This window comes from Brachycentrus maculatus, unplaced genomic scaffold (assembly GCF_059751285.1).
Source record: "Brachycentrus maculatus isolate JH-2025_06_01 unplaced genomic scaffold, ASM5975128v1 h1tg000653l, whole genome shotgun sequence".
Taxonomy (NCBI): Eukaryota; Metazoa; Arthropoda; class Insecta; order Trichoptera; family Brachycentridae; genus Brachycentrus; species Brachycentrus maculatus.
In genome coordinates, this window is record NW_028281389.1 from 498,712 (window position 1) to 518,295 (window position 19,584).

At 34.3% G+C, this 19,584-nt stretch overlaps 1 protein-coding gene across 4 annotated transcripts; it reads left to right on the forward strand.

Annotated features, from left to right (window-relative positions):
- Positions 1-1,146: 1,146 nt before the first annotated feature.
- trc (Serine/threonine-protein kinase tricornered) lies at positions 1,147-12,247 on the forward strand. 4 transcript variants are annotated; one of them, XR_015838891.1, is made up of 3 exons: positions 1,147-1,544; positions 3,056-4,923; positions 11,659-12,247. XR_015838891.1 is itself a non-coding variant. In XM_088274302.1 (2 exons), exon 2 carries the CDS (start codon positions 3,141-3,143, stop codon positions 4,518-4,520), a length of 1,380 nt encoding a protein of 459 aa, XP_088130428.1. In that variant the 5' UTR covers positions 1,147-1,544; positions 3,056-3,140; the 3' UTR covers positions 4,521-7,168. The 4 variants fall into 4 exon arrangements, 2 of the variants coding, with proteins under 2 accessions (XP_088130428.1, XP_088130427.1); XR_015838890.1 differs by having other exon boundaries at positions 3,092-4,923; XM_088274302.1 differs by lacking the exon at positions 11,659-12,247 and having other exon boundaries at positions 3,056-7,168.
- Positions 12,248-19,584: the final 7,337 nt, after the last annotated feature.

Here is a 19,584-nt window from a genome sequence, read left to right on the forward strand (position 1 = left end):
CGCTGTCCACCCAGTATGAAGGTTGGGAGTCATGCTACTTTTTATTTTGTCTACAAATTCTACAGTGAAACCACTCTCTCAAGTTCTTGAGCCAGGATATACATCTTCCTATGCTGCATCAACCTTCAACTTTCTCTTGTATAGTATTATTATTACATATTTTATCTTTTATTTTATTTATTGTTTCGGCATTAACTTTGTGGTAAGACATGTTACAATTATTAAAGAAAACACTTGTTTTTTACCACTTGAGTTTTATTATGGACTACATGTTTCAGAAGTTAAACTTTTGGAAGTTTAACTTCTGAAACATGTAGTCCATAATAAAACTCAAGTGGTAAAAAACAAGTGTTTTCTTTAATAATATTTTATCTTCCCTTATAAAATTGCCAAAAATACATATTCTGCTTCCTTTTCTTTAGAGTTTCTATAACTTCTCTCTTTTTCCCATGTGGATATGAAATGCGAAAAAATTAAAATAAAAAAAAAGCCATCAGAAAGTAAAACCTAATTTCAAAGTATTTTCAAGGAATTCTGGAAATAGTAAGTATACTATTTTCAAAGTATGCATGTCCTAAAAACCTGATAAATATGGATTAAAAGTATTTTTTAATTTTGTTATGGCTCTATGGTACATATTTTATTGAAAATAATTTATAAAATAAGGAGAGAAAAAAATGTTTTCTATGATTTACTTGAATGATATAATCTTGTAAATTTTATTAAAACATGGATATGTAGAATAGGAAATGATTATGCATTGTAAAAATAATGACAGATTGTCATATTTGCTCCGTAGGGAAGCATTGTTTTATGAAGGTCATTGAATAACGGGAGCTTCCATCATTAAATTTCAGTGATTTGAAATTATCCTTAATAAATTTAAAGATATATTGAAAATGACAAATGTATTCATTATATGGTGATGGTTACCGCACCTTTAGTGGTAATATCAAAACTTCGACAAGAAATAAAGTGAAAAAACCACTTGAATAATAATAAAAACGGTATCATCAAATAAATCTGCAACAGTTTTATTTTTATATTTCCGTATTTAGTGCGTACTTGTATGAATGACATTTGGAACGGTATCTACCTACTTGAATAAAATAAAATAACACAAATAATTTTTCTACTGGCAGCATTATTTCAATTTGTCTTTGTGTGCGTGATGAGAGGTCTCTGTGTGATTATTACGGTATTTTCCTTCATTTACGTTTTTTTGGACTAGATATTTGTCCAAATTAGCTAGAGGATCCGTCATCGCCGAGCTCTATCACCATGACTGTCGGTCCGGATCTTCCGAAAAGTGCAATAATAAAATAGTTATAAATAGAGTCGTTTTGACACTTGTATTGTCAAAACTCGATACCTTTGTATAACGTGTTTTTATATCAAATTGTGTCATTCGATTCCTGCGGTTTTACGTGTTACGTTTTTGGAAAATTCTCCAGAGTGAACATTATGGGTTGTGCCTCTGGATAGCCTCGATCGCGCGAGAAAGGGTCTGCCATAAAGTGTGTCGAAAGGACTTAGATATCAAGGTATTCATTCACCTATAAATACTTTCCCATACCATTTTTTGTTTGCTGGAGTCTTATTGTCTACTAATTTTCACGACTGTTTATATTTAACTTGGACAATCACAAATAACTGTGATGTAATGTTTACCTATAGTCTTTACGTTATCGACATATTTGTACAGTATACTGCTTGTGTATATCGTCGATTTTATATTGGTCACATATTGCGATCGCCTCAAGGTGTTTTAAATAGAACGAACTTAGTCCCTTTCTCCAGTACGAACAAAAAGATATCGACTTTGTGTGAAATTGATCAGTACGTTTAGCCTTTCTTAAAATCCTGGGTTCCATTCCTGATTAAAACAACAAAATATATTTTTAAATGTATTTTTTTTTCATCCTACACGATTTTATGTAAACAAACATTGATGATAAAATTAGACAGTTGATAAAAATATTTAAAATAGTAAAAAAATGGTATTTAAAAAATACCCATGGCTCGAAAATTAACAATATTAAATAAATAACAAAATAATACAAAAATATTTTTTTTACAAATAATTAGAGTTTTCATTCATTGCAACTACTGAATTTGACCCTACAAAGTATTTTTTAAAGATTTTTAACAGAGACAAAGGAAGTTATTGAAGTGAGACTATGAAAACATGAATGTCTACATGTCTAGCGTACGACCTGTCATTGGCTGGTTTAAGTAATCACTTTATATACTGTAACATTTATTATTCTACCCATGATTGACAATTTTATTTAAGTTTGGAAAGTTGTGTATATATTCCATATGACAGTGATGTTTCATACTTTCCTATGTATGAATTTAATTTTGCCCAGACTTTTTACATTTCCCTCTCAATGTCTCTGTTGATATAGATAAATGTATTTCCAAATACACACTAAGTATTTTTTTTTTATCAAATTATATTTATAATTTTCCAATGAGTCATTTATGACTAATAAATAATACTATGAGTAATGCATTTTAACAAAAAAGAAAAATGTATTTTTCCATTTAACATACATTCCCATAGAGTGTTTACATGAAGAAATTTAAAAAGTTAAATATGAAAAACGTTTGAGACTATAAAGACCTCAAATATGTAGATCAACAAAAAAAAAGAGTGTGATAACCGCTTCATGAAAAGTAAACCATCAAATTAAATTCATTTCAATTGGTTTGGGTATTTGTGATGTATTTTTCACATTTACCTTCCCTATCCTTACTATCCTACCTGCAGACAAGCCTCTAATAGAGGCTTTGTGGGTTATTCCTTTAAAAAAAAATAAAAAAATAATAAAATAAAAAGAACATATAGGAAATAAATATTACTGAAAAAAATATCAAGAACACTTATCATTCTGATATTGTGATCTTATTTGAAATAAGTTAAAAGTAAACCATTAAATTTAATGAAATTTTAAAATATATATCAAAAACAATATAAGCTACTGAAAAAATTATCAAGAACACTTCATTCTGATATTGTGATTAATCTTATTTAAAATATTTTTGAAAGGTAGTAAGTATAATGATTTGCCCGGCTCGGTTGCAGGTAGGAGTGATGAGCGCCAGTCTGTGAGGGGCGCCAGTCTCCCGCCGCCATGGCCACCGACACGCCCATGCACTTCAGCGGCCACACCCTGGACAAGGTCACCAAGGCCAAGGTCACCCTGGAGAACTACTACAGCAACCTCATCGCGCAGCACGTGGAGCGCAAGCAGCGCCTCGCCCGGCTCGAAGAGTCGCTCAAGGACGAGGGGCTCAGCGAGGCCCAGAAGGCCGAGAAGCTGCAGGCGCACGCTCAGAAGGAGACCGAGTTCCTCCGCCTCAAGAGGTCCCGCCTCGGAGTAGAGGACTTCGAGCCGCTCAAGGTCATCGGGCGCGGCGCCTTCGGGGAAGTCCGCCTCGTGCAAAAGAAGGACACCGGTCATGTATACGCCATGAAAATCCTCCGCAAAGCCGACATGCTCGAGAAGGAACAAGTCGCTCACGTCAGGGCCGAGAGAGACATGCTCGTCGAAGCAGACCACCAGTGGGTCGTTAAGATGTACTACAGCTTCCAAGACCCTATGAACCTCTATCTCGTCATGGAGTTCCTCCCCGGCGGAGACATGATGACACTCCTCATGAAGAAAGACACGCTCAGTGAAGAGTGCGCGCAGTTCTATGTCGCCGAGACTGCCCTCGCCATCGACAGCATCCACAAACTGGGATTCATCCACCGCGACATCAAACCGGACAACCTGCTGCTCGACGCGCGCGGACACATCAAGCTGAGCGACTTCGGACTCTGCACCGGGTTGAAGAAGAGCCACCGGACCGATTTCTATCGGGACCTCTCCCGCGCTAATCCCTCGGACTTCATCGTGACGAGCGGGGGGCCGATGGACTCCAAGAGGCGGGCGGAGTCGTGGAAGAAGAACCGACGCGCTCTGGCTTACAGTACGGTCGGCACGCCCGATTATATCGCTCCCGAAGTTTTCCTGCAAACGGGGTACGGCCCGCAGGCCGACTGGTGGAGTTTGGGTGTCATAATGTACGAGATGCTCATTGGGTACCCTCCGTTCTGCTCCGAAAATCCGCAGGAGACGTACCGCAAGGTGATGTCGTGGCGCGACACGCTGAGCTTCCCCCCCGAGGTGCCGATATCGGAAGAAGCTCGGGACACGGTACTCCGGTTCTGCTGCGAGCCGGAGCGGCGGCTGGGAGCGGCCCGCGGCCTCACGGAGGTGCGCTCGACCCCATTCTTCCGCGGAGTAGACTGGGGCCACGTCCGCGAGCGCCCCGCCGCCATTCCCGTCCAGGTCAAGAGCATCGACGACACGTCCAACTTCGACGACTTCCCGGACGTCAAGCTGGAGATCCCGGCCGCTCCGACGCCCCAAGATGAAGAGGTCACCTACAAAGACTGGGTCTTCATCAACTACACGTTCAAGCGCTTCGAGGGCCTCACGCAACGCGGTACGCCCACTAAGAAGTAAACCTCTTGTGATATAATGTACGTCTTTCTACCGATGCCGTGTGCGGATGCCGCGTAATGTTTAATTACCCATTCACGTTTTTAGAGTTTTGTGTCTGCCATACTTCCTACGACTTCTTCATGCTCCGCTTAGCGAATCTGTTTTTGATCTCGTACACAATACCGCTTGAACGGAAGTTGAATCGATGAAAACACTGATGGTGGTATCCGAGCACAATAATTGTATAATATTTTTGTATTTAAGCTGTAAACGGTTACATGGATCTGACGACTAATGAGGCTATTTCATTTGGGCTATTTTAAATTGAAAACTATTGTAAATTTGATAAACGATGAGAGTGCAAAACGACAGTTTAAAAAAAAACTTTTTGTCTAAAAAATTATTAATAAGTATTAAAAAATGAGTAATATCTCAAGCAATATGTAAGCAATATGAAAGCTCCTTGTAGCTTGAAACTAGAATACCCATGTCTTTTTTTGTCACTTTTATCGTTTACCAAATGGTCCATAGACTTGAAAATTTAAGTCTTTGATTATTTTGCCCATTTCTGTAAACAGTGAATTTTATAATTCGACAGTTTAAATATGTGTGAATTGAAGATGTGAAGGGAAAATGCACGAAGCGATACTTGGCCGAAAAATTAGTTATTTATACGGATCGCATTGCTTATTTTTCCCAATGCATTGGGTTTTGTTTTTATTCTAATTGACTTGTGGCGTTTTAGCCATGAATAAAATTGGGCTAACTTTTTCCTCAATATTCAACCATATTAGGAGTGTGATCTTACACAAGTTAGTACAAGATAGTACAAGAACGGGTATACAACTCCCGCTATTCTCCTTTTCTTCTATAATATCTATTTTTCCTCCTTCATATAGCAGTAATGCCTTTCACCCCGAGCTTCTTAACTTACGTCATCTATATCCTAATAAATATATATTCCGCTCCTACATATCCATGAATCTAGAGTTCAGAATCATCCTGCTTTCATATACTTACGATTCTGTTAACGATGATGCCCTTTGCACCATTCGGGAGCGGACAGGGGTAAGAGAACAGTTAATTTATTTGTCATTAATTAGGGGACTAATGATTTTAAATCATATTTTTACACTTTACTTACAACGGGAATGACTTGACCAAGTATACGGACCTACTGCGTTATACGGGTGACTACCACTATAGGAATAAAGTGCTACAAATGTTATAGGGGAAAACCTTATACGAGTGTACGTTATAGAGGGGTTTACCGTGTACAACTTTCAAAATTTAAATAATGTGGTTGTCAGTCACTGATAGAACGGTGGAAGTTACACAGTGTACTATGTGACTATTCAAACTGTAAGGTCTGTGAGTGCCCCGAGTTCCATATTCTCATTTTTGTAACTTCTCTGTCTCTGTTGAGATATCAGTAAGCATTTTGACTTACGGATTTTACTCAAGAAAATGGTTTGAAGTCCTAATTGTATTTTACCCACTGATAGAAGTTTTTTTCTAATTGAAACCTGCTCACTTTATAATCACCTAGCTTGTCATTCGAACGATAATAAATTTGTATATTCATAGATACATAGTGGCCTTAATGGTTGATAATATAGACAGTTGATAATATAGGCATCGTAACTTAACATTTAAAAAGTATTGAACCTTTTTGTGAATTGTGGAATTTTCAGCGCCTCAAATACAGTGCTGTGAAAATAGATTTGGCAACCCTGCACATGATCCGCCACTAAAGCAACCGTGAATATGGCAACACCGCATTTTTTTGTTTTTTTTTTGTTGAATCTTGTGTTTGTCTTCAAATTGTGCCGTTGATCAAAATTATAAAGCTTAAACTTAACTAATAAATTGTGAAAACTTCTCAAGTCTTTACAAAATTTAAAAAGGCTGCCATAGATGTTCAGCTAACAATGGTGTTTTTTCTTAAAAATATAGTTTTGTTCATTTGTCATTCACTCGTGGTTTTAAGACTAATGATACCTAACTCATTTTTTGAACCCACTTAAATCCAAATGATCTTCACCTCTTTGGTTTACGGATGGCGGCTGATGTGATGTTGTCAAGTCTAGGTCGCGACTTGCGTTTGATATATAAGGCACTGCATTTCCACACTACTCGAGGGCGCGTTCCATTTAGAATTGATGATCTGTTCCAAACTGACATTTCTTAAATAATCTATGTTCAACGAGTATTTAAAATTTTAACAGCCATCGTTTGTCTTTTAAACAGACAACAGACAATAAACATGTACTTTACTCTTTGGCAAATTTATCTGAAGAATCTGTCGCATTTTTGGCACAAAACTGATTTTGATCATGTAAAAAATTCCAATATTTAATGACTTTCTTTTAACTCTGATAAAAATCATTCTACAGATAAGTTTGTGAAGTGTAATAAGGAACGCTTGTCCTTGTTGTTGTAATTATTTTTTTAAATCATCCATTTGTATAAAGATCAAAATGCATATTAGGAATAGTTTTGTAAAAAACATTTTAAGAATTTTAAACCATCCTTTGTGTCACTCGTCAATGTTTTGCAGGTTAGACATTAATAATTTATGCATGTCAACTGTAAAATCAAATACTTTTTAGAAAAATGTATAATTTAATATATATAATCACCAATAATTACGAATTATATTAAACCAACTATAATTTTATTTATTTAATAAACTTTTGTACAGAATAAATGCGCATTGGCGGGCTTATTGCAATATCTTCAACTAATCAAAAACAGATTAATTGATACAGGTCAAGGTTTGTACCTTATACGTCTGTTTGAAATTAGGGGGTAGATAGTTCTTGTTGGTAAGTAAAAACAAAAACAATTATGAGTAGCGGTATGAATGTTCAAGTAATTACAATGTTCTGTATCTGTTTGACTGTAAAATTGATCTAAATAAGGAAGACAAGGGAGTAGGATATGGTAAGGAGTTGAGGGGGTGAGATAAATGGAACAAAAGTAGGGATGATATGATGTGACCAGTCAGGGTGTTTGTCCACTATGTACACGAAATTACACAGAATTTTACCGTCCGGCACTTCAGTTAGTGTTTTAAAACGATGATTGGCTTGTGCTTTTGTCCATCTTTTTTGGGATCGATGCGTGAACACGTTGCGCGTAAATTCAAGCACGCTAAACTGTCGTAATCGCTTCCATTTTTCAAAACCGGACTGCCGGACGGTCAAATTCCGGGTAGTGGACAGTTGCCCTTAAGGCTCAAAGGATAGACAGTATGTTTCAGGCCTTACATATTAGACCATGTATCTACTACTTTGTGCGTAAGTGATTTCTTCTAGTGGATACATTCATACGCTTCAAGTGTAATCCCATCAAACTATTCCGCTTCTATATGAATCTGGAACGCAAGGCTGATCACCCTACATATAATATAAGGAACCAATCTTTTCATAATGCGTTTTCTATGGTATCATTTTAAAGCAATGCCTTGAGAATGATAAAAGTTAGTATTACCAACAAAAAAATGTATTTTTTTTCATGTAATAGTAGAGATTTTATTGAATTAAATGGCGGTGCAGGGTTGAGAGCGAAGTGAATATAAACAGGCTGTGAAAAGTGATGGAAAATCTCATATACGGAGCAAATTTCACTTTATGTCAGATTTTTGAGTATTTGCTTAGGATGCTTACCATAGACAAAACCAAATTTATCTTTTTCCCAATACTTGTCATACTGTGTGTGGTGAGACTTCAATTTAATATTATCACAAGCAGAAGAGCTAAAGTCTCAGGAAAGCTAAATTGTGATCAACTTGTCTTATATGCTATGAGAGGGGGTGTTTTGACAGGGATACCAATATGATACAAATATTATATATATATATATATATATATATATATATATATAATCTCACATGCCTACAAACTTACATACACAAACGCAAGGTGATCAACCTTTCTCTCCAAGCGAATTTAAAAAATATCATTTTTTATTGAATAATTCTTCTTATCACTACTTTTGGTGTATTTTGGTGCATCGGTTAGATCCAGTGTTAGCTTAACACACTAAGGACGGGTTTCTTTTAAGTCTGTAGGGCGCTGGAACGGGATTTGATAATTGTGTACATATAGTTAAGACCTTAACAAAGAGATTGGTACAAAATATAAATATAAAAACATTAAATAATTCCTTCTTTTCTGACTTTGAAATGAGGCCGGCGCAGAAGGTAAAAATACCCTTCCCGTCCTTAAGCATCAATCGAATCAACGGGTAGAAATAATTTTCCTGTTCTTAATGTGTTAATTGTTATTTATATAAAGTCCGGTTTTATATAAAGTTTGTTATTTTTTTTATTTCTGTTGAAAATTGAGCACAGGAAAAATAACTAACCTTTATGTCTGCTTTCAAAATTTAGTTACATATTATTACTACTACTGCCATCATGCCAGCTCCCTGCAGGGGTAGGCAGAAGATAGAACGTCACACTTGTCTGTCCCTCCTAGCTTCCTCTACATCCGTACGTCTAGTCATACATGCCCTCCATTGTGTAGACTTTTGACGTGACCAGATTTTAGGCTGGAATTGATTGTGGCAAGTCTTTCTTGGCTGTCCTCATTCTGTTACGCTTTTTATTATTGTTTTGTAATTTAAATTGTATTAAAATGCGTCGAGTACACTTTATAAGTTGCCTATTTTTATTATTATTATATAAAGAATTATTGGTGATTTTATATTCAATACATTTCTGCAATAAGAAGCCATTGATTTGTGACACAAAATTCATCTTATTTTTTTAAAACAAAATTTGTGAAAAATAAAATATATTTTCCAAGATCGATTGATTGGTTTGAATCGGAATGTGAAATTTAAATATGTATTTTTTCTGCAAAAAACGTATCTTTAGATAAAAAAATAAAACACTTTTCCAATTAAAGTAAATTGGATTCTATTAACCCCGTAAGGTGAGAAGTCATTCTACTGAACTTCTCTTTCACTGGTAGTCTGAACAATGTAAAAAAAATAGATTATCGGAAGATCAAAAAGGAAAATAGTCCTTCTCAACTAATTTGTAAGTTTTTCTTTCTGTATATATTGCAATGTCTACCATATTTAATTTATTTTGTTAATTTAAATATTGAGACAAAAATTGGTGAGATGAAAGAACCTTTTTATTGAGCAGAAACTATTTCATTTGTATGTGAGGTCCAATTCCTGGATCATAATCACATACATGAGAAACGCTACAAAATATCTTTTTAATTTTATTATTTTAGCTTATAATTTGATCAGATAATTTATTTACAACATTTTGAGTGTCCAGATACTTGTTCACAAATCTGGATTATCTCCAATTATAGGAGTTATTTTTCTAATTATTTTTTGATATCTCATCAAAGATGAAGAAGTCTGGGCATTTCTGCTCAATAAAAAGCTTCTTTCATCTCTCACCAATAGATGTCTCTAGTGAAATTCTAGTGATTCAAGCATTATGTTTCGAAATTGAATCACAAATATTTGTTAATGTAAACTTGAAATTTTTAACAAATTGAAACATGTGAAAATTTTAGATAAACTTTTAATGCCAGATATTTGGATCCATCCCACATTTAACAAGTAATTTGATCTGTGTAAATCAGTCTTTTTATTGGCAGTATTTTCTTAGTTATGCCGTATGTCGTATGCATGTCTTGCCGAAGTTTTGAGCGCATTGCAGGGTGCATTATCTAGTAATGTGAAAGGTCCAATTTCCTAAAAGCGGCGGGTGTATCTGTATGCGATTCGTTTGATGAATTATTGGGATTTCTTTTAACCACTTAATGCTAGGGTTATTTTTATAAAAAGTGTTAAAAACATTAGGTTTTTAAAAAAAAAAATATTCAATGTTCATCCACTTTTCAAATAAAATATAACAATTTAATTTCTGTTTTGAATATTGAAAGCATTAACTTTGTGGATCATATTGATAAATTATTTTGAGAAATAAAAAGACTTTGTGTTTTGATCCACTCACATTTTTATTAACCAACTAAAACTAGTTGGTTAATAAAAAGTGGGCAGAAACCTGCCCACTTTTTTTTGCCCTCTTCAGGGTTTAATTTATGACTAGTCATAAATTAAACCCTGAAGAGGGCAGCAGGTTGTTGCCGAAACTAGTTGGTTAGTAAAAATGTGAGTGGATCAAAACACAAAGTCTTTTTATTTCTCAAAATAATTTAATTTAATTTCTGTCCATTCACCATGAAGCCAGCCGGTTTTTTTAGTATGTTCTTTTGCAAACATTTAATTTATTTTTGATAATTAAATTAAAGGAAAAATTAACTAGTATTTTGCATAAAAATGTAACCGCAAACGCAGCTGATAATACTGATAGTGGGTTTAATAATCTCATGTTATCGATTCCGCTGAAACAAATAGATATTTTATTAAATTTAAATTGTGAAGTTTATATTACAATTAATTGTTCAAATACTTTTTAAAAACTATGCGAAAAAGTCTACACATATCATTTTTTCTTCTGCTCATCCTTATCCACACCCAATGGTGCATAGTGAACTATATTATATTGACGTAGTGTTATCTTGATAGGGACCTCCAGCACGGTGGCCAAACACAGTACGTAGGCGGAGAGATATCACTACAAGACTATTTTTAAATGAATCATATACGCGATACTACGTGCCACCCGTACTCTTTTGGGACTAATTTTGTTTAGACGATAAGGCACGCCCATACTTCCTGTGGTATTGCATATCTTTTAACACGTTGACTGCCAACTACAAGATAACTCGTAAATCGCGTTATTTGCTAGGACGCCGACTACGAGTTATCTCGTACTGTATTTACTTGCCATATTCCTGCAGCTACGATGAAATTCCCAGTATATCAGTGCTAATATGGTAAGATAACGCATGGGAAGAAAAAAAAATGAATGCTGGCTTACATGGACAGAAAATTTATTAATAATAATAAAACCCTTATCCGCACCCCAATGGTGCATAGGGCACTGCTTCATATAAACGCAGTGTTATCTTGGTCGTTTACTCATGAAAGAAAGGTGATCAGCCCTCCGCTTCAGGTACCAGTCCAGGCTAATATTGAATAAATATTACAGTGAAAAAATCACTTATATTTATTTGACCCCCCCTGGGAATTGAACCCGGGACCTTCAGAACGTTAGCCGAGCGTGCTGCGCATTTATTAATAAATGAACAGAAAATATAATTATGCACTTTAATAAGAGTTTTTAATTATATAATATGATTAAAATGACATTGGCTTTTTAGACCAGAATTCTTAAAATTGCCGTGGCAGTCACCTTGTTAATATTGTTGTCATCAAACGAATCGTTCATGACTGTACTCCCCGCTGTTGGCTTTATCTGCTTCTAAGTAATTGGATCTTGGCCAGAAAACCATTATAAATCGTTCATTCTTATGTTTAATAAACACCCGCTACACTACCCCTTTGAAATCTCATTCGTGCATTTTAGATAGCTGATTATTTTGCCGTAATATTAGTTATTTTAAGCTTGTGTAATTATTATTGTTAAAATGAATCTATTTATTATAGGTAATAAAAAATAAGTCGGTAAAGAGATGAAATATGACACGTTCTGTTGATTTAATCATAATTTAGATAGCTGGAAAAGTATATGTGCGTAAACATCTTTAGTTTTATAATTGGAAGATAAGTGTTATTGATAAAAAGCACGCCCCCACAATATGTTGTTGTAAATTGATTTTAAATAAACTTGAAATTCAGCCTGAGGCACCTTGTTTTACTCTATTTTATTTTATTTGATATCCCTTTATATAAAATATTACATTTTTAACCTTCCCCTCCCGGTGATATGTCGCTCACTCATTTCAAGAACGTCATAAATCAAAAATTGTCAAATTTTCAGTTGTGCATGTTTTCGGAATGCCCAGAAAGTGTACTATATCCCAGCAATAGAGGCATATTTTTAACTTAATATTTACCCGCTACAGTGCATAAAGTGTTGTTTTTGCATTTTGAAGAAAATGTTTTGTTTAATTTTATTTTAAATAAACTAGTTATTTTTCAAATGGAGAAAAAAACCTTCAGATTCAACCTAAAAAGATCTGATGCACAGTAAAAAGTTCAATAAGTGGCTTGATATTTATTTTGAATAAATTGTATTATTTTTTTAAACTTTAAAAACGTTCTCCTGAAAAATCAAGTTTTTGGATTTATGACGTTCTTGAAAGGAGTGAGCGATGTATTTACTACAACTCGACTTTTAAAATGAGAATATTAATATAAAATATAATAGATACGGGCTCACAATTTTTATATTCCTCCTTAGTATAATTACGTTTTACATGAAAGTATCATAATATAAAGTTATTCATTTGCAGCGACAGAAATGAATAATTTGTGAAAAAAATCAGGTATAAAATCACCAATACACAAAATTTCTCAGAATATGCATGCGTGTGTGCCGTACTTTACGTACATGCGCACGCGGTTTCATACTGTTTCAGACGATCTCGTTTTAGCTGCGCACAAGTTGTCGTTCAGGGTGGTCGTGTTGCGGCAATTGCGATGTATTTTTTTTCTCTTTTTTTAGGTATTAACCAGAGCTAACATTTTAGCTCTGGTTAATACCTGACCACCCTGAACGACGACTTGTGCAATAAAACGAGATTGTATGAAACTGCGTGCGCATGTACGTAAAGTACGGCACACAAGCACGCATTCATATCAATTTTGTAATGACAAAATTGATACATTTCAATTTTAACTATGCCCAATAATATTTCCATTTTTCCCGTTTTTAAATCACATTTTCATATGGTGTACAAAATACATCACCGGTGCACGCGGAAATATTTAGCACCATAAGGGAAGGGGTAAAGGTGTCCCCACTTGATATGAAACATGTATCATTCGTCTGTTTTTTCATGAAAGAAAATGGAATTCTGATTATCCCAGGGCTTACGACCTGGCATTTGGCTGGCTAAGCTAAGAATGAGGGATCACTTTATACACTTGTGTAACGTACACCAATCTACCCATTATTAAACATCTTATTTCACAAAAAAAGAAAAGAAAGATGTATGTTTCATATAAGTTGAGACACCTTTAAATTTTACATCTCATCCGTAGGGTTAATAATCCAGTATCCGATATAATAATATTCTTCTTCTCTAACCCTTATCCATACCCAATGGTGCATAGGGCACTGCATTGTATTGACATTGTTTCTTACATGGAGACAAGGTGATCACTCTTGCTCTTCAGGGACCTGTCCACGGAAATATAAAATATATATTGGAGTGTAAAATCACTTATATTTATTTGACCCCCCCTTGGGAATCGAACCCGAGACCTCCAGCGCGGTATCTAAACACGCTGACCATTACACCATAGAGACAGAGAAAATAATATTAATATTGTTGAAATAAATAGATACCAGGGGCGTTCCGCCCATAACATGTGCTGTGAATACTTTGTATCCCTTGAGATTTTTGTATGGACAAGTTATGCCTATTTCTGTTATCAGCCCAGTTGTTTATTGAGCATTGACCTGCATATTAAATTTCATTGATACAGCTCTAGCAGTCAGACGGATACTGCTATTAGAATCGAATCCGAGCCTTGTACAAAAATGACCTTTCCTGAGCGTGCATTTTACGTGTTATAGCTATATCTTTTCAATAATCGCATCTCTAAAGATGCGATTTTTGAAAATGCATCCATGTTGCAACAACTTTGTTAAATAAAATTCCTTCTTAATAGATTTATATTATCCACTGACACTTCGTGATGGAATTGCATTTTTAATATATTATTATATTAAAATCAATATTTTTAGCTTTTCCACTTTATTTTTATTTGACCAGCGACCGGGTTTCGTCGTTACCGACATCATCAGACGTTACCGACATCATCACCAGTCTGATGATGTCGGTAACGACGAAACCCGGTCGCTGGTCAAATAAAAATAAAGTGGAAAAGCTAAAAATATTGATTTTAATCTAATAATTATTAAAATTCCTTCCTTCAAACCCAATGGTGCATAGGACACTGCGTCATACGAACGCAGTGTTATCTTGATCGTTAACACACGAAGGAAAGGTTATCAGCCCTCCACTTTGGGTACCACTCCAGGGAATATTTTTTCTTAGATGGGAATTGCATTTATTATTTACCTTGCTTATTGTGTACATTTGTATTACACTTGTATTATGTATGTACAAGGTGTTATGGAACTAAAAAAGATTTTACTATCTGTGTTGGGATCCAGGGTAATATTGAATACATATTAGAGTGAAAAAACCACTTATATTTATTTGACCTCCCCTGGGAATTCATCCCAGGACCTTCAGTTTGGAAGTCGAGCGTGCTGACCATTACACTACGGAGGCGAACAAATAAAATTACACCGTTTATAAAGCCCAAAATGGCTTATCAAAGGATGACAAAATGTTTGTTTGTGGTTATAAATATTGAGGTAGCATTAACACCGCTGTGTTTTTATAACTATTTATTTTTTATTTAAAAGAATAACGCGTATAATAAAAGAAAATAATAAAAGGATAAACTAACTAACTAATTAACGCCGCTTACCGCAGGGGTAGGCAGAGAGAATAGAACGCCACACCACTCTGTTTTTGCAAACATTCTTCGCCTCTTCCACGTTCATGCATCTCCTCATACATACCCGCCGATTGTTACGACTCCTAACCTGACTACTTTGAAGTACTTGGCATGCCTGATCGTGCCATCTTTTTCTCGGTCTTCCTCTGCTCCTTTTTCCACTTACATTCGCCTCATAAATTTGCAGATAGGATAGGGAAGGTAAATGTGACAAATACATCACAAACACCCAGACCAATTGAAAATAAATCTTTCTTGAATTCATTTTGCAATTAGCGGGAATCGAACCCGTGACGCCAGTTTCACAGTCGAGCGTCTACCCAACTATGAGGCCTGTTGAGTTTTAAATATTTACTTTATTTCCATCTCTCAAGCGAAATACAGCATATTCTTTCTTGAAATGGTCACCACACACATACCCTTGATAGAGATACATTTAAAAAATATATATAGTAAACAAAAAAAATAAACAAAAAGAGGAATTTTTAAAAATATTTTTATTTGGTGTATTTATTTAATAAAAAAATTACAAATTAATAATGACAAAATTAATCTTAAAATTACAGTAATGAGATATTATTATAAATGAGGTATATAAAGCAAAACTGCCATCAGCGATAACTAGTATTTTGCAGCAAATAAAAGTAATTTTTATCTTTTGCTTGAATATTTCAAAATATTTATGCTTTTACTTACTTATTCAATAAACTAAGCTAAAATCAAGTTGCATAGAAGCATCTTGTAGCGCCTTCTATGTGTCTATGGTGTAAACTTTAGAACATCATAGACAATTCTAGTCAGTTTACTACTAACCATAGAAGATGTTTTTAATTTTATCCGTGTGTGACATATAAGTTTTAATTGATATTATATATATATATATTGATATTATATTATATAGTATTGCATATTGGCATTTTTGCTTTTACATCTCAAACAACAAAATTCTATCTAGACATATCAACAGTTTACGTAGACTCTCAAGGTTTTAATACATACATAAAAATGCCACAATACTGATAACGGACAACACAAACGTAGAATGTGACAACAAATCTAAATTTATAATCAATGTCAATTTTTTTTAAACCCTTATCCGCACCCGATGGTGTATAGGGCACTGCATCATATGAACGCAGTGTTACCTTGATTGTTAACACATGAAGGAAAGGTGATCAGCCCTCCGCTTCAGGTACCAGTCCCGGGTAATATTGAATAAATATTAGAGTGAAAACATCACTTATATTTATTTGACCCACCCTGGGAATCGAACCCGGGACCTCCAGTACGGTAGCCCAGTATGCTGACCATTACACTATGGGGGCGGACGTACCAATTTTACATAACATTAAATTTCTGATATAACAAATAGTCTTTACCAAGAAGTGACCAAAATATATTTAATTTAAGTATCGGATACTGCAAAATCTTTTCGTAGCCCATACATTACATATAATACTTCATAGTTAATTGAATCTCCATTATCCACTTATTGAAGGCTCTTTCATGCATAGTTTGATTATTAATGACTTTATGGATAATGGAAGCAGGTTATAGAGTAGTGAAGGCAAGTCTATATCCCGCTATTATTTACTGGCACTGCCATGCAGATTTTTTATAGCACCCGAGTGTTGATTTATATAAACTTTTAAAATAATATTTTACACACACACGCACGCACACACACATAAGTTAAATATTTAGAGTTCCTTTTACCAACTGTGTTATGTGTTTGATTTGTTTCTTCTTAGATGATCTTGTGGTTCTGTAAATGATTTGATTGTGTTATTGTGTCATTTAACTAGGAGACGTTTTTCTGCCATTAGTTTTTCCAGGAATGTGATTTTGAACAACATTTAATTATTTTTACAAAATGGTTGATATTTTTAGCTGAAGCACCCTTGAGGTAGTATTTCACGAAAATGGTGTTATATAATTTTTACAAATTTATCATTATGTCTCACTAAATTTTTAATGTTTTGCCAAAAAAAAAAACTAATATTTAAAGAATTACACCTATTTTTTAATAAAAAAATATTTTACCTTTTTATGTTGTGCTTTATCTGTATTTTTGTGAACTCTGTGCCGATTTCTCGAATCCAATCAAATATAATTAATTTACTAGAAAATTCTAATTTTGCAACTATCTACCCTAAATTTTTTATTTTAATATCTTATAAAACATTAAAGTACCTACCCCAGCATTAAGTACTTAAATATAAAAGTAGAAAAATAGTCAAATGTCTTTAGAAGGCTTAACTGTTCTATAACATATTAAATATTCTATAATTCAAATCAGTCAAGTACCGTAGAACGGGGCTACTTGAACTTTGATGTGTTACTTGAGCCCAGTACAAAAAAAATCTGTATTTGGTCTACAATAATGAACGTATCGACATGATTTCCCTGACAGGTGACACTTATTGTCACAATACGTTCATTATTGTAAAACAAATACAGATCTAAATATGTTTTTTGTACTGGGCTCAAGTAACACATCAAAGTTCAAGTATTATATTTTGTCATATAGTTTATATTTGAAGCGATAATTTTGGGATTTTTTCATTTTATAATTAAAATATAATTGTCTAAAACTAGGTTCGTAATATAAAAACAATCACATCAAATGTTACCTGGGTTTAAAGAAAATTAGGTTGCTATCCGGAGTATGTGTAAGACGGAGGATATCGTCAGATGGGGACGACAACGAAGGCGATACTGGAATGAGTATGTAAACAGAATGTCAGAAGACAGACTTCCACGTATCGTCCTTCAAGGTAACCCTGAAGGACGCAGACCCCCAGGCAGACCTCCAAAAACGTGGAAAGAAAAAATAATTTTTTCAATACAAAAACATTGTTTTAAGAAAAAAATCCAATTACGTCAAATGTTTCAAGAAAATTAAGTTGCGATTTATCGAATACTGGGCTTTAATTTTTCCAGCTAAACTAACGCAGTTTCAAGATGATTGGCAAAAGCGTATTGGTTACGGTGAAGTTTTTTAAAAGATATGTAATTTTAAGCGGGCGATATAGATCGCGCGTATGATTACAGAAGAGAATCGATGATATTTTTGTAATATAGCAATACCTATCCGCTGCATACCAACACAAACATGGCAAGAAATTAGACATTTAAGATGTCGGTCACTCCTTTTAAGAAGTCATAAGAAGTCATAAATCAAAAAACAATACCTTTTCTTCCAAATGAAAAAACAACATTTTCTGCCCTGTAGCGGGTAAATATTAAGTTAAAAATATGCCTCTTTTGCTGGGATGTAGTAAATTTTCTGGGCATTCCGAAAAAACGCACAACTAAAAATTTACGATTTTTGATTTATGACGTTCTGGAAAGGAGTAAGCAATGTGTTTTTTTGTATATGAAGTTGAATTTTAGTTCCGTTAGGAAATGCACAAAAATGTGCACACCACTGCAACACAAGGTTTCTGAAACGCACAAACATGTGCAAGCCGTAAACAATGTATGTATTAATTTTTCTGGCTAAAGTAAGATAGTATAAAGATGGTTGGCAGGAACATTATAACACATTGTTTGCAGGAAATGCTTAAAAGCATTTTAGCATACTGTTAGTAGAGAGCGGGAGACGCTTAAAGCAATCTACTTGCTTACTTTTGGTAGAGCGCGAGACCCCCATTGTACAGATGGAGATTGGGTTTACGGTTATTTGTGATTAGTATGCGACCCTAATTAGAACTAACTAAGTAGCAATCACGCCGCTTCCCCGTAAGAATAGGCAGAGAGAATAGAACGTCACACCACTCTCTGTCTTTGCAAACTTTCATACATACCCGCCGATTATTTCAACACCTAACCTGAAAACTTTAAAGTATTTGACATATCTGATTTACCAAGTTTTTCTCAGTCTCCCTTTGCTCCTTTTTCCAACTTAATTCCCTTCATAAATTTGTTTTTTTCGTGCTTTCCTCACTCATTCGTTCCAAATGTCCGAACCATCTCAACACACCTTTATTAATTTTATTGATAATAACAATCTCCTTATCATTCATTATTCACTTTGTGTGATACCGAATTAAAAAATAAAAATTAAAAACACAAATTTGTGACTACTGGTTTTGGAATAATCATTCCATCATCAGGTCATTAAAATTATACTGTCAAGATACGGTCAGACATTTGTACAAAAATAAAATTTTGAAAGAGATACCACAAAGTTAACAATGCTTTTAATATACAAAATATTTAATCGATAATGCTTATCTTAGCCTTGCATTCTTTCCTCATTCCATCACTCGAACATCTATCATACATTGTTTTGCCACACATTCGTCATTATACTAATTAAGGTCAGGGTTAATGAAAATATCGCCTGCAAACCTTTCCCTCCCGTTGATATGTATTTACTTACAACTCAAATTTAAAAATGAGAACATCAATATAAAATATAATAGATACGTGCCCAGAATTTATGTTTGTATTCCTCCGTAATATAATTACGTAT